The sequence below is a fragment of the Fundulus heteroclitus genome, chromosome 6 (genome assembly GCF_011125445.2).
Source record: "Fundulus heteroclitus isolate FHET01 chromosome 6, MU-UCD_Fhet_4.1, whole genome shotgun sequence".
Classification (NCBI taxonomy): Eukaryota; Metazoa; Chordata; class Actinopteri; order Cyprinodontiformes; family Fundulidae; genus Fundulus; species Fundulus heteroclitus.
Genome location: NC_046366.1, coordinates 6,527,046 through 6,554,628, shown reverse-complemented (window position 1 = coordinate 6,554,628; position 27,583 = coordinate 6,527,046). Strand labels below are relative to the sequence as shown.

Genomic DNA, 27,583 nt, shown 5'->3' with positions numbered 1-27,583 from the left:
AATGACAGCGAGAAAAGAACTTCTTGTTGTGGGGACGAGGAGGAAGAAAAAGGCCACCGCTGAACATTATTTTCTACAAAATTAAATGCTATAAGCGCTGTGATTTTTTTCATGCGTGTACACGCCGACTCTTCATGGCAACGAGCACTAACACAGCGGTGGCCAGCTGGAAACAAACATGTTTTTTTAGACAGTGGGATGGAGTTTTATACCGACTTTAAACAGCTCAACCACCATTTAAAAGCCAACATTGACACGCGAGTTTCTGTGAGTGAAAATGGAAGTAAAAACCCTACTCCATTCTCAGTGAAACAGCTGCTCCCTCCCGCTAACAGTGACCGAGGCAGACATTCAAAGGGCAAATACTAAATCAGACAGGTAAAAATACAATATTTGTGTTTTCTGTTGTATCGGGATGGGACGATACACTGCATGCATTGGCCGATCCATTGGCGCATTCAGCCACCATGCTTTGACGTCCCGTGACGCGCATACATTGCCGCTGCCTCCCTGGCAGACAGCGCCTGCTAATGTCAGACTGATTGACAATTTAGCGGTATTTGCCCTTTGAATGTCAGTTACTGTGAGCGGGTGGGAACAGCTGTTTTACTGAGAACGGAGCAGGGTTTTTACTTCCACTCAATGAAACTCGCAGGTCAAAGCTGGTTTGTAAATGGTGGTTAAGCTGCTAAAGTCGGTATAAAACTCCATCCCACTGTCTAAAAAAAACATGTCTGATCTCCAGCTGGCCACCTGCCACCGCTGTGTTAGTGCTCGTTGATATGAAGCCATGTATGCGCATAAAAATAATCACAACACTTGAAGCATTTAACTTTGCAGAAAATAATGTTTAGCAGTGGTCAGTCTAGGAGGTTTCCTCCTCCTCCCCACAACAAGAAAATCTTTTGTCGCTGTTATTAAGTTTAGTTTGAGGGTCACAAAGCTAGTTGAAGTAAGACGGTGTCTTTGACAGTTTCCTTCAGGCCAGTTGAAGCAGAATGGATAGGATAGTAAAACATGGTAATTTTTTTAAGTAGAGCAAATACGTTTAATATATAAGTCAAACAGAACATTTCTCTGGAACGTAATTTGCACTACATAGGCCTTGTGCTGCTACATGAAGTGCACAAACAATTAAGTGTTTATTTTTTATTGTTATATTTTAAATGTTCTAAAGTTAGAAGCTTTTTATTTCACCCTTTTTCATACATGTCTGACATGTAAAATGAGTTTTCATCCATTTACTGCAGTTGCCTTTACAACAGGGGTGTCCTAACTTTTCGGTACATGGGCCAAAATTGTCAAGTCAAAGGAACGAAAAATTAACACAATTGTTTTTTAAAACCAAAACAATCACATTAATGTTTTACCTGCTCAGCAAAATATGACTATTTTAAATGTCAGATTTTTTGTAGAAAATTAACGTGTAAATTATTTTAGATCCAAAATTAAAAAAAAATGGTTTTGCTCAATTGTTGTATTCACCAAGTTTATATATTATTTTGAATAATTTAATTTGATTCTTTAACAATAAAAAATTTAACTTTTTTGGTCTAGCAGTATAAGAACAGTATTTGTGTCAGTTCTTTGAAAACACTTGCTGTAATTAGCCAATTTTAATAATCAAATTAATAGCAGATTTTAATTCACCAAAGTCTGCATTTGAGTAATTAAATATAATTGGGTAGATGTTACTATGAAATTAAAGAGAATGTCAAAAGTGTTTTTATGTTTATTAATAATATTATTATTAAAAGATAGATACTTTGTGTTGTACTCAACATTTTCAATTGCATTATTTTTACTTTTCACGTATCGGGTACCGATTTGCATGTTGTCAAAATAATCAGTATCTCCCTTAAAAACCTGTATCGGTCGACCTCTCACTTAAACCGAATCAAGAATTTTGGATCTGATAAGGTCTGAAAACTGCTATTCACAAACGCTCTGCATCTAATCTGACTGTGCTTGAACTGATTTGCAAAGAAGAATGGCCAAAAATTTCAGTCACAAGACGTGGAAAACTGGTAGAGACTTGCAGCTGTAATTACAGCACAACGCGGTTCCAAGAAATATTTACTGGGGGGTGCTGAATACTTTTGCACGTTGCTCTTTTCAGTTTTTTATTTGTTAAAAATAGAGACCATGTATTAGTTTCTTGCTACATCACAGTTGTATACCCCTTTTTCTTTCACATAAGACTCCAATAAAATGTATTTGTATTTTTGGTTGTAATGTGACTATATGTGGAAAAGTTAAAGAAATGTGAATTATTTTGCAAGCCAATGTAATAATTTTTGGCAATGCTTGCTGCGGTCAATTTTGCAGCCCTGATGGCAGGTGCGTTAGCTCTTCAAGGGCTGGAAAGAGAACGCAAATACATTCAGACGTCTGTAATTACACAACATTCTTAAAACGTAAACATGCAGACCATAATATGCCAAGTACCTAGTTTTTAATTCTGCAGCAGACTATTTTGTGATGGTTAAGGGAGGACAAATATATAAGTTATTGAGTGTTGAAACAGAGAAATTGTCAACAGAAAAATAGAAAAAAAATACTAAGTGTGTAAGTGCATATGCATGATTCTATTCAAACATCCTGAATCCAGACTAGACAGTTTTCATACCATTCTTTCTCAGGAGTCTTTTCTATTATGTCTTGACTTTCAGACGCAGGTTGGATGTTGTCTTGGACATCAACCTCTCTTTCTTTGCAGTCCTCTTCGTTGTTTATGCTGGTAATGAAGCAACACAAAAATCACCACACAAAAACAGATCAACATGACTTTTTATTTGAAACTTGGAAAAACTATAAAATATAAATATTATTGAGCTCTAAATAATAACTCACATCTGTGCTGTGGCAGTAGAGGACAAGACAGTCTCTTCCACTCTGCTGCTCTGGCTAGTTTGGGAGTCTCCATCTCTGGAAGATGCAAGAGAACCATCCAGTCCTCCATCTTCAACATCCCCAAAATCACCAGTGCATTGTATACTATGAAGAAGACACAAAAAATTAAGACAAGACAATTATTAGTTTGATTTGAGGACAAGTGGAGAAAAAACTGAACAAGTAACCAATGATTCCTGGGGCAAAAAAATCTCACATCTGTATTTGTATATTTATATTTTACTTTGTAATGACTGAAACTGGGTTGACCTCTAAAAAGTCTAATGTAAAGAAACTCATACGTGGTGGAGCATTGTTGGACTGCTTGGAGATGCGGCTCATGGTCAGCAGAGACAGGACTGTCACGAACAGGTGAGGCCCTGAACTGGACACCAGTCTCTCCTCCCTGAGACTTCTCACTTGTGCAACAACTGTAAAATAAAGAAAAAAAGAAAATTAATTCTGTGGTGGCATACACCTCTATAACGACAACTTAAAAATAGATGATAGAATATTAAACTGCAGTTGATGAAGTTTTAATTTACCTCCTTTCTGTCACTGAGGGTGAACCGATTGTTACCCCGTCCACATCTTGTTGGAGATGGCTCTGCTTTTTCTTTTAAATATACACAGATGAAATCAGTCAGACCATGCTGAGATTTAAAAATTGCAACCCCTTTTCCTTGCTGCTTATTTATTAAAATAATCAGCTCTGCTATACACACCTTGTTATGAAGACGCCAACAATTCCAGTAGGAGGTTTTTCTAGTTCTAGGAGCCTCGCTGGTTGTGATGGTAGAAGGAGATGGTTCATCTGTCTGCTGGCTGCTATCAGCAAGATAAGCAGAAAATGTCAGGTTTTGGGTGTCCAAGTCATTTGTGGCAGGGAAAAAAAATTAATTAAAACCACGTGGAAACAAATTAGGATTGTTATAAAACTTTACCTCTTCTGAAGACTTAAGCTTTCGCCATTCCCAGAGCGTACATCACTTTGAGGGCTTATCTGTTTAAAAGTTGTAAAAACAGATATTTAAGTTTGATAATGTTACCTTTTCACAAATTAGTAGCAACAAGTCAAACTAAATTACGGTCAAATTGAGTGGAAAGCATCTTAGTGCATTGAGTCAAATCAGCAGATTACACAAAGAATCAGGTTCATACCTTTTGTTTTTTCCAAATGCAGGAAAACATCTTCACACTTACTGAGCAAAGTATCTCAAAAACTGTGTTCAATTTAAGCAAGTACTTCTCTATCGCCGTAATATATGGAAAGTGGGTTTTCAAATGTCTGCTAAGGGATATCTTAAGTGCTGATATTTGAATGAAATCATTTTGGCATCATGCGGACGCATAATAACCTAGCAGCTGTTCAAAAATAAACATTTTAAGTGTATTTGTGTACATTTTTAAAAACACAATTGTTGGGGCCTCCCATAGCAACAATTAGAGATATAATACAATTCTATGCCCCATTAAAGTCATAGAAATTAAAATTCACTATTTTTGAGGCTTTATTTTGTTGTCATACTTTCATGTAGAAACACAGTTTAACTTTTTGTTTTTAGAGAAATCCATCATATTGATTTAAAATTGAAGACACTATTTTCATTCCACCTACGGTTTCTCCAAATTTTGCATTGAAGTGCCACAAACTTTACATGTAAAACCAACAGCTGCATTTAGACGGTAGTTTGTTAGAGTGGGAGGAGGGAATTAGGGAGTTTTTCCTACATAAAATAATAAAATATAATACTGCTGTTGATGAAAACTGCTGTTTAACCTCCTTTCTGTCACAGAGGGTGAAAGGATTGTGACCTCGTCCACATTTTGTGGGAGATGGGTCGGCTTTTTCTTCTAAATCCACACAGATGAGCTCAGACTGTGCTGACACTCACAAATTACAACCACTTTTCTTTGCTGCTTATTAATTAAAATGATCAGCTCTGCTATACATACCTTGTTATGAAGAGACCAACGACGCCAGAAGGAGGTTTTTCTAGTCCTGGGAGCCTCGCTGGTATCAGGGGTTGTGGTGGAAATGGGAGACCATGCCTCTCTCTGTAGCCTGATATCAGAAAAATAAGCAGAAAATGTCAAATTTGTGGGTGTCCAAGTCATTTGTTACAGGAAAATAAAATCTGATAAATTAAAACTATGTGGAAACAAGTTAGGATTGTTATAAAACTTTACCTCTTCTGCAGACTTGAGCTATCACCATCTCCAGAGCGTACATCCCCTGGAGGGCTTTTCTGTTAAAAAGTTGTAAAAACAGATATTTAAGTTTGATAATGTTACCTTTTCACAAATTAGTAGCAACAAGTCAAACTAAATTACGATCAAATTGAGTGGAAAGCATCTTAGTGCATTAAGTCAAATCAGCAGATTACACAAAGAATCAGGTTCATACCTTTTGTTTTTTCCAAATGCAGGAAAACATCTTCACACTTACTGAGCAAAGTATCTCAAAAACTGTAATAAATTTAAGCAAGTACTTCTCTATCGCCGTAATATATGGAAAGTGGGTTTTCAAATGTCTGCTAAGGGATATCTTAAGTGCTGATATTTGAATGAAATCATTTTGGCATCATGCGGACGCATAATAACCTAGCAGCTGTTCAAAAATAAACATTTTAAGTGTATTTGTGTACATTTTTAAAAACACAATTGTTGGGGCCTGCCATAGCAACAATTAGAGATATAATACAATTCTATGCCCCATTAAAGACATAGAAATTAAAATTCACAATTTTTGAGGCTTTACTTTGTTGTCATACTTTCATGTAGAAACACAGTTTAACTTTCTGTTTTTAGAGAAATCCATCATATTTTTTTAAAATTGAAGACACTATTTTCATTCCACCTACGGTTTCTCCAAATTTTGCATTGAAGTGCCACAAACTTTACATGTAAAACCAACAGCTGCATTTAGACGGTAGTTTGTTAGAGTGGGAGGAGGGAATTAGGGAGTTTTTCTACATAAAATAATAAAATATAAAACTGCTGTTGATGAAAACTGCTGTTTTACCTCCTTTCTGTCACAGAGGGTGAAAGGATTGTGACCCTGTCCACATTTTGTGGGAGATGGGTCTGCTTTTTCTTCTAAATCCACACAGATGAGCTCAGACTGTGCTGACACTCACAAATTACAACCACTTTTCTTTGCTGCTTATTATTTAAAATGATCAGCTCTGCTATACATACCTTGTTATGAAGAGACCAGCGTTGCCAGAAGGAGGTTTTTCTAGTCCTGGGAGCATCGCTGGTATCAGGGGTTGTGGTGGAAATGGGAGACCATCCCTCTGTCTGTAGCCTGATATCAGAAAAATAAGCAGAAAATGTCAAATTTGTGGGTGTCCAAGTCATTTGTTACAGGAAAATATAATCTGATAAATTAAAACTACATGGAAACAAGTTAGGATTGTTATAAAACTTTACCTCTTCTGCAGACTTGAGCTATCACCATCTCCAGAGCGTACATCCCCTGGAGGGCTTTTCTGTTAAAAAGTTGTAAAAACAGATATTTAAGTTTGATAATGTTACCTTTTCACAAATTAGTAGCAACAAGTCAAACTAAATTACGATCAAATTGAGTGGAAAGCATCTTAGTGTATTAAGTCAAATCAGCAGATTACACAAAGAATCAGGTTCATACCTTTTGTTTTTTCCAAATGCAGGAAAACATCTTCACACTTACTGAGCAAAGTATCTCAAAAACTGTGATAAATTTAAGCAAGTACTTCTCTATCGCCGTAATATATGGAAAGTTGGTTTTCAAATGTCTGCTAAGGGATATCTTAAGTGCTGATATTTGAATAAAATCATTTTAGCATCATGCGGACGCATAATAACCTAGCAGCTGTTCAAAAATAAACATTTTAAGTGTATTTGTGTACATTTTTAAAAACACAATTGTTGGGGCCTGCCATAGCAACAATTGGAGATATAATACAATTCTATGCCCCATTAAAGACATAGAAATTAAAATTCACTATTTTTGAGGCTTTACTTTGTTGTCATACTTTCATGTAGAAACACAGTTTAACTTTCTGTTTTTAGAGAAATCCATCATATTGATTTAAAATTGAAGACACTATTTTCATACCACCTACGGTTTCTCCAAATTTTGCATTGAAGTGCCACAAACTTTACATGTAAAACCAACAGCTGCATTTAGACGGTAGTTTGTTAGAGTGGGAGGAGGCAATTAGGGGGCGTTTCCTGCAGCTGGCAGGTTGTCGGTTCAATCCCTCGTCTGACCGTCTTAGTGTCTTTAGGCAAGACACTACCAGGGTCCTCACCAGGATTTTTTTTTTTTCAGCATAATGACACAATGAAATAAACACAGGGCCAAAAATTAAATGCAACAAAAAGGAGCCATTTATTCAATAATTGATCAATTAATCAGCCACACCACCCGCATTTAATGCAGTGCAGCTCCCATCCCACACTGTCATGCTCAATGCTTTCACTCCTGGCTCTATAAAGGCTTATGAGCAGAGAGTCCAATGCGTTTTAGTTGCCTGAGAAAGAAGAGCTGTTGTTGGACCTTCAACACACGCTCCACCACCTCCCCGTATATTAAGAGAGGAGCGTGTTCAGTCTTCCCGGACCTCCTGTAGTCCACGATGAACTCCTTGGTCTTGCTGGTGTTCTGGATGCGATTTTTCCTGGAGCACCACTGTGTAATATTGAGGACCTCCTCTCAGTTGTGGGCCTCATGTTGGAAATGAAACACAGTTTTCCTTCGTCCGGACTTTCGCAGTACTCAGCACTGCTTAAAACCCCCATCTCTCTCTTTGAATCTACCACTTTGGTGGCGTTTCTTTTCCCAAAAGTGTCTGGTTGTGGTGTTATGCCCTTAAATCGGGGGGAGTTACACTTTAAAATAAAACATCTCCTGTGATCCAAGAATACCTAATGTATTTTTTCACACAAGTGGACCAGGGAGAATGCCTTATAATTCATCCTCCCACCTCCCCCCATTTTCACCAAAAAACTGCAGCAGTTCAAAAACTGAATACTGAATTTGCACTGTAGCACTATAGAGACATAATCATAAAAATAAGGATTGTGTGCTATAAAAGCAACTGTTTTTCTTTATACATCATTTGAGAAGTGTGAAAACTGCTTGTTGTTATCACATTGCAGAAGCTGACAGAGATAAGAGGAGTTTAATGTTGTTAATTTTACAACAATGTTCCTGCTCTTTCAATTCACTCATTCATTGGTCATAATGTGATCATTAGTTTAGTAAGCCGGCTAGACTTATGGTACACTTTTATTAAAGGGGACACATCCTGCTTGTTAGCTGCATCAATGAGTTGTGGTCCATATAAAGTGGAACTGCAATGCCTTGGTCAGAATTCCTTGTTAATTTCACCCCCCATTCCCTCATTTTAACCCTTTTCTGAAGGGTATTCTTTTGAAGGTCCATCTGAGAGCAAATCTCTTTAAATCTATCCTGTTCTACCATTTTTGTGGTATGCTGGGAGCAGTGACGTGCGGTAGGGTTCATAGCTGGTGAGGCACTGACGTCATCAGAGTCAGATTTACAAATATATACACTCTAAGTAGACTCATTGCAAAGTGCTGAAGGAGACTGATTGAGCCAAATCAATTCACCAAGAGACATGGAAAAATATTGATTATTTGATGAAAAAAAAATAAAACTAAATTATTTGTCATCTGAATGGTAACAGTTTATGAGTTCTGATGGATTTCTGCATTTGTAACACATTTAAAAACTATAATCCCATTACACACATTTAATTACAAAAACAAAACATGAATAATTATCGCTGTCTTACCTCTACTTATAAATGAAGTCCATGCAGCGCTCTTTCTGAACAAAAATATCGGTCATTTTAAAAGTTCTCTTTATTTTCTTCAGTTTTAAAAGTCTCTCAGTGTCAGTGGAGATCACTGCCAGGGAGGAAAGCCTTCCTTCATCAGTCCGGTTCCAGCTGTATGTTTAGAGTCTTTTTAGTGCTTTACTTGTTTAGCAAAACTCGCTAATAAAACATCCATAACTTGCTGTCACTCTACAGTTTTAGGATCATGAGTGGTGCCCCTTGAGCGCCCCCTGCCGAGAGGCCAAGGAACTGTCGGCCTCACCTACAACCAGTTCTTTGGCTTTTATGATCGCCCAGCAGCACAAAGCATCTGCACACAGTTTGATGATCAAAACACAATTCGTAATCCACATATATATAATTGTGGAAAATCAGTTCATAACTGTTTGAAAATTGAATTTATGATCTAGAGACAGGAAGATGCATTCACGGAATGGAAGCCAGCGCAGTTAACATGGGATTGCACAATCCCAGGGGAGGCCAAGCTCACTGCAGCCTCACCGGCTTCGCTATCAAGCGCCACCAAGGGTTTACATGAAAAATAGCGAAAAGTCTGCGATTTTGAAGAGAGTATGATTAAAAATGAGGAAATTAGATAAAAAATACTTATTACAAATGACTGAGTGAATCAAAATTTATATTATGTTACTATATATTTTCTTTCTTTCCATGATGACAAGTGAGGCCTGGCTGAGTTTACATTTTACAGTGTTAATAAATTAAGATTTTGGAAGTATTTTAAGTGTCCACTCTCCCTAATTTCCATTAAACTGGCCTCAAGGTATTGCAGAGTTATAAAAAAAAAAAAAAATGTGGTGGGCCAGTCTAATCCAAAATGCCAGGGCCGATTTTTTGTCCCAGTCCACCCCTGTCTATATATATATATATATATATATATATATATATATATATATATATATATATATATATATATATATATATATATATATATATATATATATATATATATATATATATATATATATATATATACACACACACACACCGGCATGCCCTCTACAATAAATAAAAATGTTTAGGTATGATTGTTCCCTGACAAATAATTTAACGTTGTGACAATGACGAGGCATAACATTGTGACCTCTTGCCAAATGGTGTGTAGATCCTGCTTTTACTGCCAACAGCTTGATGCTCAGTTGAATTGGCAGTATGGAAGCCCTGTCAATGTCTAATCCTGTGCTTCTCAAACCATTACAGAACTCTTTTTGCTTCTTGAAATTACTCTGCTAAAAGAGGCAACTGATATCAGGGGATACCCTTTTCATGAAGGGGTTGTTTATGGTATGCAAAAATACTTGCATGGCAGGTGGTATGATTCAAAGTTACATTATAGGAAAGGCAGGAACCATTGTTTTCCAGTAGAACATAGCTCAAACCATCCAAATTCTTCCACCATAGTCTTCCATTACTCTGTGGGGGCCCAGTTCTGATGTTCCCAGCCTGGAGCCACTCAAGCCTCCTATTGGGAAATTGCCTGATCTGACACTTTTCTATCAGAACCAGCGTCATGTTGGATTTGATCACACAGGCAACTTTAAGGAAGAAAAAAAAGTTTGCTAGTCAGGAACCATGATGAACAGTTAACCAATGTCGAAATCATATGCTTAATTGGTGTGCAATTAAACAATTATGTAACACGTCACATTTTGCAACTTATATTTGTTTAAAATGTTAATGATTTATGGGACAATTTTAACGATTTCATTGCTCACATTTAACAACCTTAAGATTAACAGCGTAAGGATGAAATCCTGAGAACAATCAGGTGTCCGCTTCTCACCGCTCCGCCCCACGTATTGTCGTCACCACCCCACCAGCCAATGAGGCGGAGGCAGGAGTGAGTGGGCGTTTCGCAGCGGAGCGGCAGCACAGCAGCGCCTCAACAAGAGCGGCTTTCGGGCTTTGTTTAGTGGATGTGAATGAGCTCCGTCACCTGCTCCAGAAATGTGGCCGGATATAAGGACATTGTTACTTTTTCATTTGTTCGTCCTCTTCCTTCCTCACCTGAAAGGTAAACATATTTGTAGTTCCCCCTTCCCCCTGCGCGTGAACGCTTAGTAGTGATGCTCAGTGTAAACGGCGGCGTGTAGCTTAATTGGGGGGCGTCCGTGGCACTGAGCGCGCGCGTGCCTCCGATAGCCTCAGGGCAGAAGACACAAAGATGCTCCTTATCTCTGCTAATAACAGGCGCTGGATGCAGTTTGCTTCGTTACGGCTGTGGGGCGGCTCGTTGTGCTGCTCCTCTGTGTTCAGGACAGGGGAAGCAGCGTGCCAGGCATGTGTTTCCCCGGCGCAGAGCATCTCTAACAACCCGCAGCATAGTAGCCTGTGTGTAGTAGCCCAGACTGAACGGACCTGCTCATTTAGAAGAACTGTGTGGAAGCAGAGGGCCTCCTCTGCGCCCCCCCCCCCCCCCCCCCCACCACCCCTTAGAGGGTTTAAATACCCAGAGAAAGCAGGGCGGTAATGAACAAAACCGGGACAATGACGCGTGTAGCGCGTCTTCCAGTTGACCCGAGTGAATGCTGCATTTTAATTAGGTATTCATTTGCAAATGACAGCTGAACTAGCGGCTCCACTTGTCCACAAACATGTTGCCGCGGTGATCATCCGTCTGGACTCTGATCCCCCCCCCCCCCCTCTCTCTCTTATTGTTTTTTTCTTCTTCTTCTTGCAGCCACTGATGAGTGTGAGGATGGACAATTTCAGTGCAACAACAAAAGGTGTATACCGACCATCTGGAGGTGCGACGACGATGACGACTGCTCAGACAACAGCGACGAAGAAAACTGTCGTAAGTGTAGCAGTGACAGTAAGGATTGCCACATTACACCGGTGTCCATGTGAGGAATGGTCTGCGGGGAACATCAGTTACATCAGTTACCCTTATCTCTCCTAATGCATCGTGCCTTGAAAAAGTATTCACTGTTCTCTAGGTTTTTCACTTTATGCTACCTTACGACCCCACACTTCAGTTTATTTTCTGGAGGTTTTATGTGACAGAAATAGGGACAGGGCTGCATCCAAAGCATTCTAATCATAGCTCCTAGCTCCTCTTCCTTGACCTTTCATGAGGTCAACAGTAAGAACTCTATCGTGGGGAGGAAAGGGCATACGTCATTACGCGACGAAAACGCACATGGATGATGCCGGTCAAATCCAGGCGCAAAGCCTTCCCAACAAGAACTGCAAAACACACAAGTTAGATAAATGTAGCGAACGGCTGAAGCTCTCTGTTACACAAACCAAAACTTTGTAGTTCTAGCAGTTAACCGGTCCGATTGCTTGTTTTTGTCTCCTTAAGCAGAGTTGCCATGCTGCCGAAGATTTTCTTATGTTTATTTAAATTGTTTTCATTTCATAAATATGTTTTTGTTTTTAACAGAAAATGGTGTATACACATTATATGCAACATAAACAATGTGTACAACAAACAATCATATGTTATAATATGTATATATGCATTTATATTTCACACGGCTCGCAATTTTATTGCTTCCTCTGATTTAAAACTTCACCGTTCCACGATCTATCGGATCTTATTCGCTGTAGACAACAAAGGCAGAGATGGCCACTGGTCACTTGAATGACCAATAAGTCATGTAATATCTGAAAGGATAAATGGTGCTACTTACAAGTACCAGCTCTCCTCTCTCTGGCCAAAAACAAGCAAACAAACAATGCTCTCTTCCCTCTGGCCATTTTTGCTAATTTCTGTGAGGTGGGCTGTGCTTATAGGTCATGTCACGCAAAGGATTGTGGGATTCCTTATAACTCCTTAGCACTGGTTAGGGACATTGAGAGGTTCCTATGCTAAAAGACCTATGAGAGGAAGCATACATGATTCTTTACCTACCGCCTTCCTTACTGACTGCGCTATTCAGACAACACGTATCATGGCAACTGTTGATGTCCTTCCGCTTTGGCTAAAGAGTCCTTACCCCAAACGATGGAGCCAAAGTGTCAAGTGGAATCAAAACAATACCTGGTAAAAACTTTTAACACAAAATATCTAAAAGGTGTGGATTGCTTTTGTGTTTAGCATCTCTTAGTGAGTACTTTGTTGCACAAACATTTCTTGCCATTGCTGAATCCACTGGCTTGCACGTATAGAGACTGATACTGTTGCTAATTTTTTTGCAAAATAAATTAAGCTGACTCAGATTGGATGGAGAGCATTTGTTAACATCAGTTTCCTAGTCTTGCCTCTCGTTCACTGTTAGATTTAGGTTTGAGCTGTGACTGAATCATTCTAACATATGAATATGTTTGGGTCTGAGACATCACATGGTAGCTCTGGCTCTATGTTTAGGGTAAGCCTTTGTTCCGGACTCAAGTTTTTTACAGCATCCAACAGGTTTGATGACAGAATTGCTCCGTAAGCTCCCTCCTTCCTCCCATCAACTCTGGCTGTCTTCCTTGTCCATTCTGCTGAAAAGCATCCCAGCAGATGTTGACCATGTTTCACAGCGGAGGTGGTCTGATCAGGGTGATGTGCAGCCTTGTGTGTCAGCTTTAGCTGTTTAATTCAGAGAAAAAAAGTTCCATTTTGGTCTCATCAAGCCTTAGAGCACCGCCCCAACATGAAATCTGTACTTTAAAAACTACACTTTGAAAACTATAGTTTTCTTTTTGCTTGTCCAGAAACACTAGATTTGTGGAGACTAGTGGCTGTCCTTTCCTAGATCCTTACCCCTGAGCTGTGGATCTCTGCAGTTTCTCTTGCTGCCCAACGCTTGGAACATTGTTTTCTAACGTAACCATTCTTCAAACTTCTACACAACTTTTCCTCTGACCTGACTGCTGTTGCTTTGTCTTCTTGATGTTTGTTTGCTCACCAGTTCTGTCTAATAAACCTTCACACAGGAGGACTCTGTATGAAGACACGGGCCATTGCATTGTGGAAGCTAGCTGCGGGCTCAGAGTGCAGGCCTCTTTTTAAAGTCGGCATCAGGACTGTGTGCAGGGGTTTTGTGCTTCTCCATGCATAAAAATATTCTTGTTGCCTTTATAGCAATTGGTTTGCAAAAAGAAAAAAACTAAAAAATAATCCAACAGATGTATAAATTGCTGTTGATTTAGTAACATTTGGTCAACAGAATTATGAAGCAGAAAGTAGTCAGTTAAAGCCAATTGAATTCAAATAAACACTAGCCCAGCATCAGGAAAGACAGATGCTAGTACAGCTCATCATTCCTTCATATAAATTTGCTTTTACCGAAGCAATTTCCTCTGCACTGGAAAATTCAGGAATAGAGTTGGTTTTTGTAATGACTTTACCCAGTTAAAAAAATACAATTATTTATGCTTCCTTTTCTTGAAAATGAGCCATTCATGCACATAAATATGAATAAGAACTGGTTGGGTTGTATTCCTGGCTGCCCCTAACTGTGCGTACTCAGATAAAATACACAATACAAGGGCACTAGTCAAAATAATTTTTATTATGAACACCGGCTAAATCCAAGAAGCAAAATGGGAAAATCTATCGGAGAGCAAATAACTCAGTGTGTATACATTTTCATGTCCGTTATATAAAAAATCAAACAAAGACTTGGACGTAGCGGTCCCTGTGGTCCAGTAATTGCTTTTCAAACGTTTAAGCTCTTCTCGTCATTGCTTTGGTGTTTGCTGGTATCTGGATGTGGCCATTAGCTCAGAAACCTCTATGAACACCTTCCCTTTCCGGGTTGCTCCGTGTGCCTCCCTCTGCATCTTCTCCTCAGCCACCAAGCTGTCCTTGGTCCACGGTGTTGGTGTCAGCGCTTCCATTTTCTTGCCAGTTTTGCGTCAGAACCAGTGACGCCACCCGATCAGCGACTGACAGCCTTCTGTCGTCGTGTTTTCAGCCCGATGTGGCTTGCTGGTGCTGGTACCATGGAACCGTTACTAATGGAAAACCCTAATAGCCGAGCTGAGCCGCAGTAGTGGGTCAATACTAAACGGGGCTGAATACCAATGCCATCATAGCTTTCAGACTGTCATTTGTTAAACAATTTTAAACCATACATAATTTATCTTGAACTAAAAAAAAATCTCAATTCAGTATTGATCTAAGAAATACGATGGCAATAAAATACACCAGAGTTTGTGGCTGTAACGTTAAAAAAAATGTGTAAAAGTTGAAGAGTTATAAATACTTCTGCAAAGCACTGCATCTATTCTTTTGAGTTATACAAATGTACTAAAACATGAAAGGCCAGCTTATATTATCACCAATCTGTCTTACCAGTTTATCTGTTTTATATCTATTTGTTCTGACGGATGCTGTCTGAAAATGTTTTCCATCCAGTTTTGCCACTATTTGTCAGAAGTGGGACATTTATAGATGTTACAGTAGCTTTGGGCATGGAAAACAGACCTTTCTTCGGTCACTTGATGTATTTGCGCTTTGGGTGGTCAACATGACTGGAAAAGCGCTATATAAGTTCAGTCCATTTACCATTTATTTTAGTTAAAATTTTTAGGGTGGATTGCCTTTTAGTATTCTGAATAAATCAAGTTCTATTTACATTTTATCATTAAGACAAATGTATTTTGTGGGGGCCTCAAAAGCTAAGCTAATTAACAGAAAGACACCACTGAAAAAAGGATTGGTGTGAGAACACGTGTTCACCTGCGGCTCAGCGTGTTCAGGCTGACTTCATTCCTTCAGAAAAACAACGGCTCAACAAGCGCCTTTTGTCACGATGAGGCTTGATTGAGTGGAACCCTTTTCCAATCATCTTCAAACAGAACAGGGAGTCCAGGTGAGAGACAGATTGCTTTCCGCTTCTTGTCCAGCGCACAGAGGTTTCCTTGTACCCCAGATGGGATGTGTTGTGCCTTAACAGGAGGATCGCAGTTTTTCTCTTTTGACTGCGTGCCAGTGGCCTACATTTTGCAGAATGCTTGCACTGAAACCAGTGCCAAGGAGCTGCGTGTTTGCAGCACAGCTACTTTCTTTTGTGTCTGGGTTAATTGTGGCCTAGGAGGAAAATTTCTTACTCCCTCTCTGTGAACATATGTGCACTACCCTCTTTCTCTCTTTGTTTAATCCTGCCTCGGTCTGAAATAAACCCTCCCACACTCTGATCTGTTGTAGCGGATGCCACCACATTGTGGCTCCTTGTAAAGTGTGAAGGTGTTGCCACCGGATCCCTGGATCGGTCCTCAGGCATGCGAGTGAAAGCAGGTCGTTATTGACCGTTGTTTCTTTTAAAGCATTCATCTAGCTCTGCTTGCCACCCATTATTACAAACCAAAGGCTGACGTTTGCATACACCGTTTACTCTGTCTGGCATTTTTTATAACCATTGCATTTTTTTTGATGAATTAAATGGAAAATAGTTTGACGTTTTAATTTTACTGCTTGTTTGCCGTCAGAAGGAGCTTCTGTCGCAGTTGGCGGTTGAGTTAAAATGCTTCTGAAAGCCTTTTAAGCTGTGACAAGTCAAGCCACTGTGATAATGGTGACCGTCTAGCCTTGCTCCGTGCTATATTAGAGGCTGGCCTTCACTCTGCGGCCGTTTCCTCGCTGTGTGTGGGTTGCTGGAGCTGTGTGGGAAGGGGGGTGGTTTGTCTCAGCAAAGAACAATTTTCCTCTGAATCAGTGTCCTTGAGGAGTGAAGTCATCAATAGAATGAGGATATGGTTTTTTTCCCGTCTTGTTCAGGTTTTAATTTTCGCTGCGGTCTTTGTGGTGTTCTTTCATAGGCTGCTTTATGCCATCAGAAGCTGAAGGGCTATCGGTGTACTGCCGGGAAGAGTAAACATAACCTTTGACTTATAGTGTGCATTTTGATTAGAAATACACCAAGAACCCAATGGATGAAAGGGAACACCTGTCAGATGTTGAGCAGGACAACCTTTTGTTCCAAAACAGCCCTGACAGAGCTCATAAGAAGTATGCTCTGCTTGACCTGACCTCCGTGGTTCCCCTCGGCTTCTTGGCACCAGGCTCTCAATAACAAACCCCTAAGCTGCTAACAGTTTAGAGGTAGATCCTCCACAGAAAGGATTTGGCTGTACAACACATCCAGCACATGCACAGTTGGTTTGAGATCCGAACTGTTTTAAAGCCAAGTAAACACATCAGTCTATTTTAGAGCTGAAACAATGAACTGACTGACTCAAATGACTCGATTAAAAAAAACCTAAAAATCCCTGTTGAAAACATCTTTTACTTGATGCTTAATTTAGTTTACAAATGTATACGGTTCAAGAGTCATTGTGCTTCACAGAGGCAATTATTGCTGTTATATAACATGCTTTTGTGAGATGCATGAAGACAGAAGTTAACACGGGGAAGATTCAAGTCAATTCAAAAATACTTTATTAATCGCAATGGGAAATTAAATGTTGTTGTAACTCGTATTAGAGAGTTTTCTTCAAAAAGTTTTTGTAGATGCCGATTGCTGCTGGCAGGAAGGATCTCCTGCAGCGGTCTGTCTTACATCGGGTCTGGAGAAGCCTCTGACTGAAGTAGGCAGCAACACTGAATCGATAAGATCAATACAAATCAGTAAAAATTGATAATTAAAAGCATTGGCAATAAATTTCAGTATCGCTTAGTTGTACCATGCGATTCAAGCGTCACTCTCCATGTTGCGGAGCTGTTTACTTCACCTGCGGTGCGAGTTGAACGGAGTGAGGCGGAGGCGTTATTTTCAAAGGAAATCCAGTAAATTCTACAAACGACGACACAGAAAACTGTTCGAACTAAGTTCTCAAAAGACGGGGGAGCTCTTTACGCTTCACAAAACGAAAAAAATAAAGCTTTGCAAAAAGGGATTTGACGCGGCACGAGAGCACCGCAATGATGACATGCACCTGAAAACACAAGGAGTCACGTCACTGAGGGTGAAGGGAACTCATCAGCAGGCTAAGTCATTGCCATTTCCGACGTTTGTTCATTTCAAAGTGAGGAACAGCCGACAGATCTCGGCTCACATGCTGTCAGCAGAGTCCTGCGCGACACCCTGAAGCACGATTATACCTGAGCCTTAACGTTGGTCTCCCCTGATAGCTCGCCTAATGCTGCTGTTTACTTGTTAGCTGGTTAATGACAGAAGCTATGTTTACATGCGCACAATCTCCTGATAAGATTGAAATGTGCTTGGATTAAAAGGAAAGAAAGCATACTGAATGCACCATTTAAATGGGTTCAAAATCAAATGATCCAATCTTGACGAGTGTTTACAATTTCATTCCGATTGATTAATGGTAATAACGTGTTGATTTAAGCCTCAAGTCTTAATTTTCTGGTATTAGTGAAGGCACTGTATAGGAGTGAGGAGCAGGGCTCTAAACTGACTTTTCAAGAATCAGCAGTCCTTATGTGATAGTCATTATGCAGCCGTAATGAAATTGTGGTGAGACACCAGCTCAGAATGCACGTTTAAGGCTCAGACGCAAATTAAAAACACTTGCAGGAAGATAAAAATAAGCATCCTTAGAGGACATCCTCAATAATGTAAAACCCTCCGAAGAAAAGCAAAGTATTAAATATTAAACACCATTTATGACTCATCGAAGAAAAATTAGAAACACTTGTAGAAGATATAAACATCATTGGAAGAAAAACTTGTACAAGGAACTGTAGCATGTAGTATTTACATAAAGCGAAGCTTGGGCGGAAACAGTCTGGTGGTCTATTTGACTGTCAGCAGGGGGTCTGCCTCTGGTTTCATTGTTCTACCCAGTTTCTTTCCCTGGTTGCACCAGCACAAAAGGCAGGTGCACCCAAACCGCAGTTTTACAGCTTCGCTTCTGTTTTGTTACATCTCTCTTCATATAGACAACTGATTTTTACTAAATTATCTAGTAATCTATTCAACATAAAAAAAATTGTAACAGGACACCTAAGTCGCAACCTATTTTTTTGTGCACTTATTTGCTCTGTCAGTCCAAATGTTCTGTTATGAAATAAAAAGGTGGACATTTCAAATGTTTCCTTTTTGTCTGATTCTTCAATTAATCAAAAAACAATTGACAGATTGTTTATTGAATTCATCTGTAGTTGTTCTCATTCTTCACTAATCAACCACCACAAAGGACTGAAATCATCACGCACAAACTGGCGTTCAGGCTTGACTCAGAAAAATGTGATAATGTGATGCACAACAACTCGATCAGTTCAGTTGTTTAGAGCGTACATCTTGAAGCTCTCTGTAATTTCTAAAATATAGTTTAATATTCTAACGTGTTGTTAAATCAGAATGACAAGTGGTGGGACAGTAAGATGCCTCACAGTAAGATGGTCCTGGGTTTTGAAACCTGCGTGGGGTTGGCACGATCTCGCTACGCTTGCATGAGTTCGGTACTCTGGCTTCCTTTCAAAGTCCAACAGTCTACATCTTACATCAACCGGCCACTTTGAATTGGCCTTAGGTGTGCGTGAATGTCATGTGTCTTCGGGATAGATTGTAAAACTGTCTAAACAGCCACTGTTGGCCTCTGGCAGGTCCAACGATTAGTTTTAGGTCTCTGTCCCTCTATACCTGATGGGGACTCTAGCACATCATTCAGAACAAACAGAATATCGAACATGATGCAAACACAAAATAAATGACTGAACTGATGGTCAACAGTGGACTGGTGTTGGAGGGATAGCTCTAGTTGTACATTTACATATGTGGCTTCCAGAAAAAAATGTTAGCAGCTCCTGGTGTAACACATGTATTGTAGATCAAACAGTTGGACTAATGAAGGGTGGATTTAATAGAGGACCCATTATTAAAATAGTCAATAGCTGCAGCTCTAGATTAGTTAACAGTGTTACATTGTTTCAAGTCTGTTTTTTCCAACAATAAGTATTGTCTAAAGTGTAGTCATCTATTTCTGGTCACTACCAGCAGGTACCATCGTAATGTTATAGTAATGTTATAGTCCTGTTTATTTATTTATTTTGTAATTTTTTTTGTGTTTACTTCATCACTGGCTGGTATGTTATGACTATTTTATGATTATGGTTAATGTGTAAAAAGATCACTCAGTTAGATTTTGTTCATCATAAATTGATCCTTTCGGCAAATTTAGATAAAGTTTGCGAAATGCAGACTGGATAGTGTCACTGTTTGGTCTACTTAAATGCAGCGTCTCTTATTGTCCAGCGCTGCACCAAACTATGAAATCCAATGACTGAATGTGCTCACCAGACTGTGGCTGTTTAAATATGCTGACAGGAAGAAATCTTTGGCGTAGCAGGTTATTTTTCGCTCCAGTGTCACCTAATTTCTGACCTGACTGCAGCTGCAAGCTCAAGCGTACAGAACAAGTGTTAAGCTTCTGAAACACTGTTTCCTATTCTATCATCAACAATTCTGTTTCATCCGTTACCGTGTTTCCGTCGATCCCATCCCCCAACAGCATTGCCACAAGTGTGCTATCTCATCCCTTCATCCACCCCACCATCCCCCATCATTTGATCCGTGTTCCCCGCTGACCACTCTCTCACATACAGTCATACATGTATAACTGCACTCATAAGAAAGCATATTAGGCACCATCATTAACCACATTCATGAGCATTCCTATCTTGTCAAAAGGAAATTGATGGTGCATTGCCTTGCAAAATTCCTTCATATTATGTCATGTTGTAACAGACCAAAGTGTTTTTTAATCTGATTTTTTCTGATGGTGTAATGCGTAGTGGTGAAGTGGAAGAAAAAGAATTCTGAGAAATTCATGCCTTTTAGACCGAACGGCAGAGATTTGTTAGTTTTTACAGGCCTGCAGCTCCCACAGAGAACGATTTCTTTTAAAACCTCTTTCTGAATACATAACGTATTGAAAACTTTCAGGATGGAAGGACCCTTTTACCCAGTATTACAAAAAGTGTTTCTGAACAGGATTACCTACTATAGCTTTAAATGGGCCGTAGATGCAAAAAGGATTGGAACCTGACTTATGTCAGAGATTGGTACAGGGCTACAAAGAACATCTCACTCAGCAGAGGGATTCAATAGAAGCCATTATCAACTAGAAATAAGATTTTTGTTAACATATTTTATTTAAATAAATGAATAGATATTTCCCTTTATAGTACCACAGAGAGGAAATTTGTCTCTGCATTTAACTCATTCCTTAGGGAACAGTGTGCTGCCACACTGAGGGGCACCCAGGGAGCAATCTGGGGCTAAGGGTCTTGCTCAGGGACCCATAGAGCCAGTCTGCAGGAATCAAACTAGGTTCTTGCAGCCTGCTCAGACTGCAAGCACTGTGCTCTAACCATTAGCCTAACACATCCTTAATAGGTAAAACAAGGTTTAGTTTGGTGTGTGTGTGTGTGTGTGTGTTTGCCAGTACATTCTTTCAAATAATAGATTTGCTCTTCTACTGAAGGTGAAAAGAACAAAAGAACAATAACAATGTTTTTCTGACCAGGACATTTCATACTTTAACAGAAGTCCTGAAATCCTCTTTGGTCCCACCTACTGCAGTATTTCCATATAAGAAGAAAAAAAAATCTGCCCAGAGGTTGTTTCAAGAACAACCTGCATGAACCCCACAACCAGAGCTGCAAAACCAAACTGGCATAGTTTTGTTCTTGCAGCTTGGGGAAAGAGAACAAAATTCTCTTTTCTTGCATTGTATATTTGCATAGCATATCTTATTGTCTGTCTTCAAAATGTTTAAGGGGGTTGGAAGCAAAGCTGACCTGCCTCTCACCTTTCCAGCCTGACAGATGAGAACGCAGCGAAATAATTCTCCCATGGACTCCTGAAGTCAGACTTGTGCCAACGCTGACATAGAGACACTGTTTAATCCTCAACCTGATCATAAAACAACATTTCCATTCATCTGTCTTACCTTCAAAGCCCACCCTGTCTGCTTTTCTTTGTTTTCATGCTTTGATGGGATAACGATCTTTATCATCCACGTTCATGAATTTCACATCCCTACCACGCTGAGCTCCAAGTCCTCTCTCTGTTTTCCTGTGGGATGCAGATTCAGCACCAAACTGTGTGCCTTTCTTCTTTGTTTGCTTTGTTAAATAGATTTGCACAACTTCTTCATCTGCAGGCTCACTTTTCAAACAGAATGCATTCAGCCGGATATCCAGTAGTCACGGGGTTTTTTTTTTTATAGGACAGAGATGCATTTAAGGTTTTGTAAATATAGAAGTCTAGGGCCTTTTTCACTGTTAATTTATTCCAACTGTTCTTGGAAGCATCTGTACGCTCAACAAGTGTGCTCATATCCCTTTGTTGCAGAAATTGGGTAGATTTATTTCACCCTGCGGGAGATTAAAAAAAAAAATCTGCCAGCTCTTTGAATGACAGGTGCCGTGATTTTTTTTTTTTTTATACAACCTGATCATAAACAGAATGGAGAAAAAAAAATAGACTTAATAAAAATGCTTTGAAAGTGGACGTTTAAATTAGTAGCGTAGTCTTTTCTTGTTTCTGCTGTAATAATAATACTAGCATTTAAATAACATAACTGCTGTTAAACAGTAGCCATGTAAACAAAAATTGTTCTTAAACCATCAAAAGACTGAATCTATTTTATTTGGTGATATTGCTACCACAGACATCAGTGCTTTGCCTTTTAAGTTAAATAAAACAGTTAGAAATCTGGGGGTAAATTCGACCAGGAGTTTAACTTTGATAAACAAATTAACTCTGTAGTTAAATCTAACTTTTATCATCTGCGTTTGCTGACTAATGTTAAATCTTTTGTAATTCACACTGACTTAGAGAAGGACATTCATGCATTCGTCACTTCTAGACTTGATTACTGTAATGGACTTTATATTGGTGTCATCCTGAGACGACTTCAGCTTGTTTAGAATGCAGATGCCCGTCTTTTAACACACATCTCTAGGCGTGAGCATATTACCCCAGTCTTATTCTCTTTGGGAGATCTTTGTGGTCATCAAGTTGCCTTTTATTAGATGTCCCTAGAAACAGGTTGAAGCACTGGGGTGACTGGGCCAGGCAACAGCCTGACTTTGGAATAACCTCCCCGTAGATCTTCATTTAACTTCTGAGCAGAGAATCTTTAAGTCTAAGCTTAAGACTTATCTTTTTAGACAGGCTTTTAATACCATGTAGTGGAATGGCATTTGCCTTATTTTATTGTTGTGTATTTCTTTTGTATGTAACTTTTTCTGTGAAGTGCTTCGGTCACCTTAGTTGGTTGTTGCTTAGCCCTATATAAATAAAATCGTAGTTTCAAAGTATTTACATGGATTTAAAGTATGGAGCCATACGCTGAAAAATTACCTGCTTAAATTATTTTTTTTTCACAATTAGCATACCTTCTAAAATAATCATAAAAGGATTGTCAATATTCTCCTTCGCCTTCTGTCTAATATGACTTGAAATTGTACTTGATGCATCTGCTTAGATTTTTTTTTTTGCCTTTACCATCTGCAGCATTTATTTCCTTTTCAGTGCAAAAATGTTCCAATAAAAGTTTAATATGGTTATTTTGCTGCAGAGAAAAAAAAGGAGCAGTGTAAAGGCTTTTTTTAAAAATCATATGGAGAGTTAGAGTAGCACAGGTGTTTAGCTTCAGAGTGTTATACCTGTATGTAATGGGAACCACAAAAACAGTAGGATGAGACTTAAGTAAAGGTGAATCAATAAAAATGGGTAGGGAAATAATTTTAACCAGCAGGGAGAGTTACTGACGTTGTTTGGGATCCTTTTAAAGTTTCTGCGTCAATCCTATTGGCCACTAACCACTGTTCATGGAGTGGAAAGGACTATTCCCTAATTCCTCCATTCATGATGTCGGGTTACTTTGTGTTCAGATTGTTTATTTCCACTTCATGAAAGCAAATTATTTCTTTAGATTTTAAACTAGCTTTGTTTATTTTCAAATGTATGGCCTTTAGGGTTGCCAGGATACTAAAATTTCTAAGACAATAAGATTTTTTCAAAGCACAGGGCTCTTTTTAGTTAAGAGCAAAACGCATGACTAATTAAAATGTTATAATGTTTTAAACTTTAGAGCAAAACCATTAAATGAGGAAATTCAGTCCTTGTTTAGAAAAATATATAATTTAAAAGTGCCACTTCCCTGTTTGGCAAAACAGTAGAGAAGATATCGGTTAGTATAAGTGTTGCTATCCTTCATGGAATATGAATATATGGTATCGGAATACTTCTGATTCAGTTATGTGATTCTTTAATTTTATTACAATTGCTTATCTTCACTGTGCCACTGTATACTTCCGTTTGTCAATTTGATGTTGATACAAAGATATATTACTACTGAAGGACAAGGAGGGGGTCATTCTGTTCTTAAATAAACACGTTTCAAGAAAAACATGGATCTGGCGCATATAAAACCTATATTTCACAGCGTAAACAAGAGTCTGATCCATGCAGATGTTGTTCAGCATCAGCCATGTGCCATTTCTAGTAATCTGGCATTGGATTTTCTTTAGTGATCAACTACTGCAGCAGGAAGATCGTTACAAATTTGACACATTGGTTTGCATTCATTATATAAAAATATTGTTTTCACAATGTTAATAGCCTTTTCTAACTCTTCTCATATGTTTTTACCTCCTGTCCAGGTAGCTTAGGCAAACAGCTTGGTGTGCTCTGGTTTCCCTTCAGCATCAGTGGCAAGATTTGTTCAACAAAAGCTGGAAAATGACATTTCCCCCTTTTGCACAGTTGACTCTAAGAAACTAATTGCGCAACAAGCAGTTTCTGATTCTGGCAGAAAAAAATAGACAGACCACAAGAGTTATAGAGAGACAAAGATGACAAGGGCAGAGCGGGAAAGAAACTGAGGGAATATTCCAACATTACAAATGCTCTCAATGTTAAGGGGAACACCGGGTTAATAAACAGGTTAATAAAGCATTATTACATATAGTTTGTTGCTTGGCCAGTGTTTGGTCCCATGTTTTGTTGCACATGACAAACTAAAATGATCCAAGTCTTTATCAGTTAAAAATAAAATAAGCAAGGTGAATGCTAGTAAGAGATTTTAGCAACACTATCATTGCTTTTAAGATATTTTCTATTTAACATCTATATTAATAGTTAATTTTTACTTGGATGAGCTCACTAGAGTTTAATATTTGCATTTTATAATATGCAAAGGGAAGTTTTAACCTTATGCTAATGGAAATACATGATGAAACATTCCTACTGATTCCCACAAGTTTTTGTAAAGTTAAATATTCCCCAGCCTCTCACCCAATGACTGCTGGAGATTGGTGCCAGCTGACCCACGCCCCTGCATGGATAATCAGATATAGATAATGAATGGATGAATATTACACAGCCAGGTGTGTGTGAAATATGAGTCTGAACTCATGGGTTCATAAATTCTTCTCACCAGGCTCTCGAAGCTACTGCAGAAAAAAACGACCTTACGGTGAAGAGTGCACTGCTTACTATGTAAAACTTGTCTCATTTAATAAGCTTCTACAAACTGACAATGTTTTAACTGGAATGCAGCATCTATTTTGTACGTGTTCAATTTTAATATGTTGTGGCCTTTGGCTCTGTGCACATGACAACGAGCCATTAAAAAACAGGATTGTTTTCCCCTTTCTGTAAACACACATTTTAATTGCAAACGTAATGCACAACCCACTAGTATAAGCACTAAAAATGGTGTCATTTCCATAACACACCACTAGTAGGCTGGATGTACTTTGACAATTAACATGTTCATGAGTACAAACAGTCCCTGTTTAAAAGACACCACCTCTAAACAAACTTTCGTCATGATCAACAAATGTTTATATGGACAGGCGTTCTAAACATCTGTCAGGCGGTGCACATGAATTTCTACTGATTGCAGTCATGCTGCGCCTGTGTCGGGGCTTCTCCACACAGGCAGATTCAGTTTCTCCTGTGCACACAACAGACTGGGTTGTTTTTGAATCCTTCCACTCTGGAAGCCGTTTTAACTGTGCTGTTGTCAGAGGAAACGTTGTGGTGTACACAGACAATAGAAACACAACAAAATGTTTCTGTTTTAACCCAAAAAACTTTGTCATGTGCACAGGCCGTTATTAGAGTCCTGATTGCATGAGTCTGTGTGTTTCTATCAGTGTGTGACTGACTGTATATTTTCCTGCTTGCTGGCCGTGCTAGTCCGCTGCTCAGTGTTTGTATGTCTCTAAGCCTGCTTGCCCTAAGTGATCATTAAGAAGTCTGCCGCTCCAATTGAGCTATTATCTCAGATTAGTGTGTGTGAGACACACAAACTTCCATGGAGGGAGAGGGATTAATGTGTCGGCTGAAAAGCATCACTTTGCCTTAGTCTCTTGCCCACATCTGCCATGTATTACCCCCTTCTGCGCTTGACGTTTTACTCAACACCTAAAAAGGATAAAAAAGTTGCATTTCCGAGGATCAAGAGCAGAGAATTTTCCCAGGATGGACTCTGCTCGGTGGTGCCGCATGAAAAATTGAAAGTGCTGTTTCTGTTCACTTTCAAAACCGGCATAATGGCGTCATTTTAAAAGAACGGTTAGAGCTGCTCCCGTAACTTTTCTGACTTTGAAAGAGTTTTTGATAAATGCCAACTCTCAAATGACTAGTAGTTGGGTAAAATGTTTAATAGTTTTTATGGATGAGTGTTGAACTGCTTAATCAGAATTGTAGCTTCAATTTCTAAACTGCGTTTTGTAAAGCTTTGACCTGATTGCTAGATCTCTATGTAGGAAGATAAAATAACAACTTTTACAAAATAGTTTCTAGCACTTCTGTCATAAATGGTCATTAATTAGTTATTATGTATTAGTATTTCTTAAACAGATACAATGATAATGGTGTTAGATTGTTATATACTTCTTACAGTGGTGAACATTTCTTGAGAATTACAAATTTGTTGCTTTACTTTAGGATTTCATTAAGGTTGCCACTATTTCCAAATCCAACATGTTCAATGATGAACAAATGCTGGAAGCTTGAAATTGTAAAGCAGAGTAAATTTGCTGAACTCTGTTTAGCTTTCCTATTAAAACTACTTGAAGTTTTGCACAGATAAGTATCGATGAGTTGTAGAAAATGGTTTCCTTTCAAACTGCTTCTTACATCTCTGTATTATAAACACTTGGCTGTTACTAAACATAGCTTACATTAAGTTTTCCACCTCAACGTGATCTTATAGAAGTTTTGTGTTGTACGTCCATTCACTCACTGGGAAAATGTCTGCTTTTTGAGTTTCCTCTGGATACCGGCTATAGCCAAAACTGAAAATAAGCCGGTTCTCATCACCAGCTGATGTATTAAGGCATGTTTATATGAATATGTTACTGGTGAGTGATGGCCAGGAGAGTTTAAGTTAGTCATTCTGGTGTGATCCCTGGTTAACACACATGCTGTTTGTTTGAAAGCAGCTATTTGGTTTGAGAACTCTGTAGTTGTAGCCACAGGCCAGTTCATTTTATCAGAAAACAGTAATAAAGGAAAAGGTAAAGGACCATTTCAAAAGATGTTGACACCACTTGAGCGCTGTAGCCCTGGACAACTTGTGACTCAGTTTAACAAAAAGTGCCAGTTGCCATGACTCAACAGACCAACTTGTGAATCATTGCTGACAGTTCCAGGGATGCTGGCTTCAGCCAAGTGTAACTGAGTCTCACTTTATTTTCTTTGTGGTTGAGGGCACACGTTCGTCCCAGAACTGCACCTGACATTATTCCTGTCTCAAGCCAAGCTGGAGTAACAGGGAGCAGCAGCCATGTTAGTGGACTGGAATGATGAACCAATGGCTCTGACACACCAATCACAGGCCTCAGTCTTTGTTTTACGGATGATTCAGAGTAGCTGGCTGACTTATGAGTGTCACCTCTGCTGGCAGCAGCATCACTTATCTCCTCTTGTCCAGCTGCAGGGTGACTCATTACA

The 27,583-nt window shown here is 39.0% G+C and overlaps 2 protein-coding genes across 11 annotated transcripts in view; one reads left to right on the top strand and one right to left on the bottom strand.

Moving 5' to 3' along the window:
• Positions 1–1,913: 1,913 nt before the first annotated feature.
• On the bottom strand, positions 1,914–6,651 carry LOC118563397. 8 transcript variants are annotated; one of them, XM_036137940.1, is made up of 10 exons: positions 5,300–5,777; positions 5,083–5,141; positions 4,849–4,957; positions 3,837–3,895; positions 3,618–3,720; positions 3,438–3,508; positions 3,195–3,323; positions 2,854–2,997; positions 2,630–2,737; positions 1,914–2,360 (listed from the first exon to the last, which is right to left on the bottom strand). In XM_036137940.1, the coding sequence occupies exons 1-10, from the start codon at positions 5,327–5,329 to the stop codon at positions 2,354–2,356; spliced, it is 819 nt and encodes a 272-aa protein (XP_035993833.1). In that variant the 5' UTR covers positions 5,330–5,777; the 3' UTR covers positions 1,914–2,353. The 8 variants fall into 8 exon arrangements, with proteins under 8 accessions (XP_035993833.1, XP_035993831.1, XP_035993830.1 ...); XM_036137938.1 differs by lacking the exon at positions 5,300–5,777 and adding an exon at positions 6,545–6,651 and having other exon boundaries at positions 1,914–2,737; XM_036137937.1 differs by having other exon boundaries at positions 1,914–2,737.
• A 3,952-nt stretch (positions 6,652–10,603) lies between these two features.
• The window catches only part of LOC105925275 (low-density lipoprotein receptor-related protein 8), a 122,579-nt gene continuing 105,599 nt past the window's right edge, over positions 10,604–27,583 (top strand). For all 3 annotated transcript variants that reach the window (XM_012861035.3, XM_012861036.3, XM_012861034.3), the window contains exons 1-2: positions 10,604–10,776; positions 11,443–11,559. In XM_012861035.3, the coding sequence (XP_012716489.2) occupies positions 10,710–10,776; positions 11,443–11,559 (184 nt within the window). In that variant the 5' untranslated portion in view covers positions 10,604–10,709. The remainder of the gene's footprint in view (positions 10,777–11,442; positions 11,560–27,583) is intronic.

Coding starts and splice junctions, on each gene's coding strand:
- LOC118563397 (XM_036137938.1), bottom strand. CDS start 6,574: ATGTTTTCCTGCATTTGGAAAAAACAAAAG. Junction 5,142..6,544: donor GCATTTGGAAAAAACAAAAG/GTATGAACCTGA, acceptor ACTTTTTAACAG/AAAAGCCCTCCAGGGGATGT. Junction 2,738..2,853: donor TCTACTGCCACAGCACAGAT/GTGAGTTATTAT, acceptor CTTCATTACCAG/CATAAACAACGAAGAGGACT.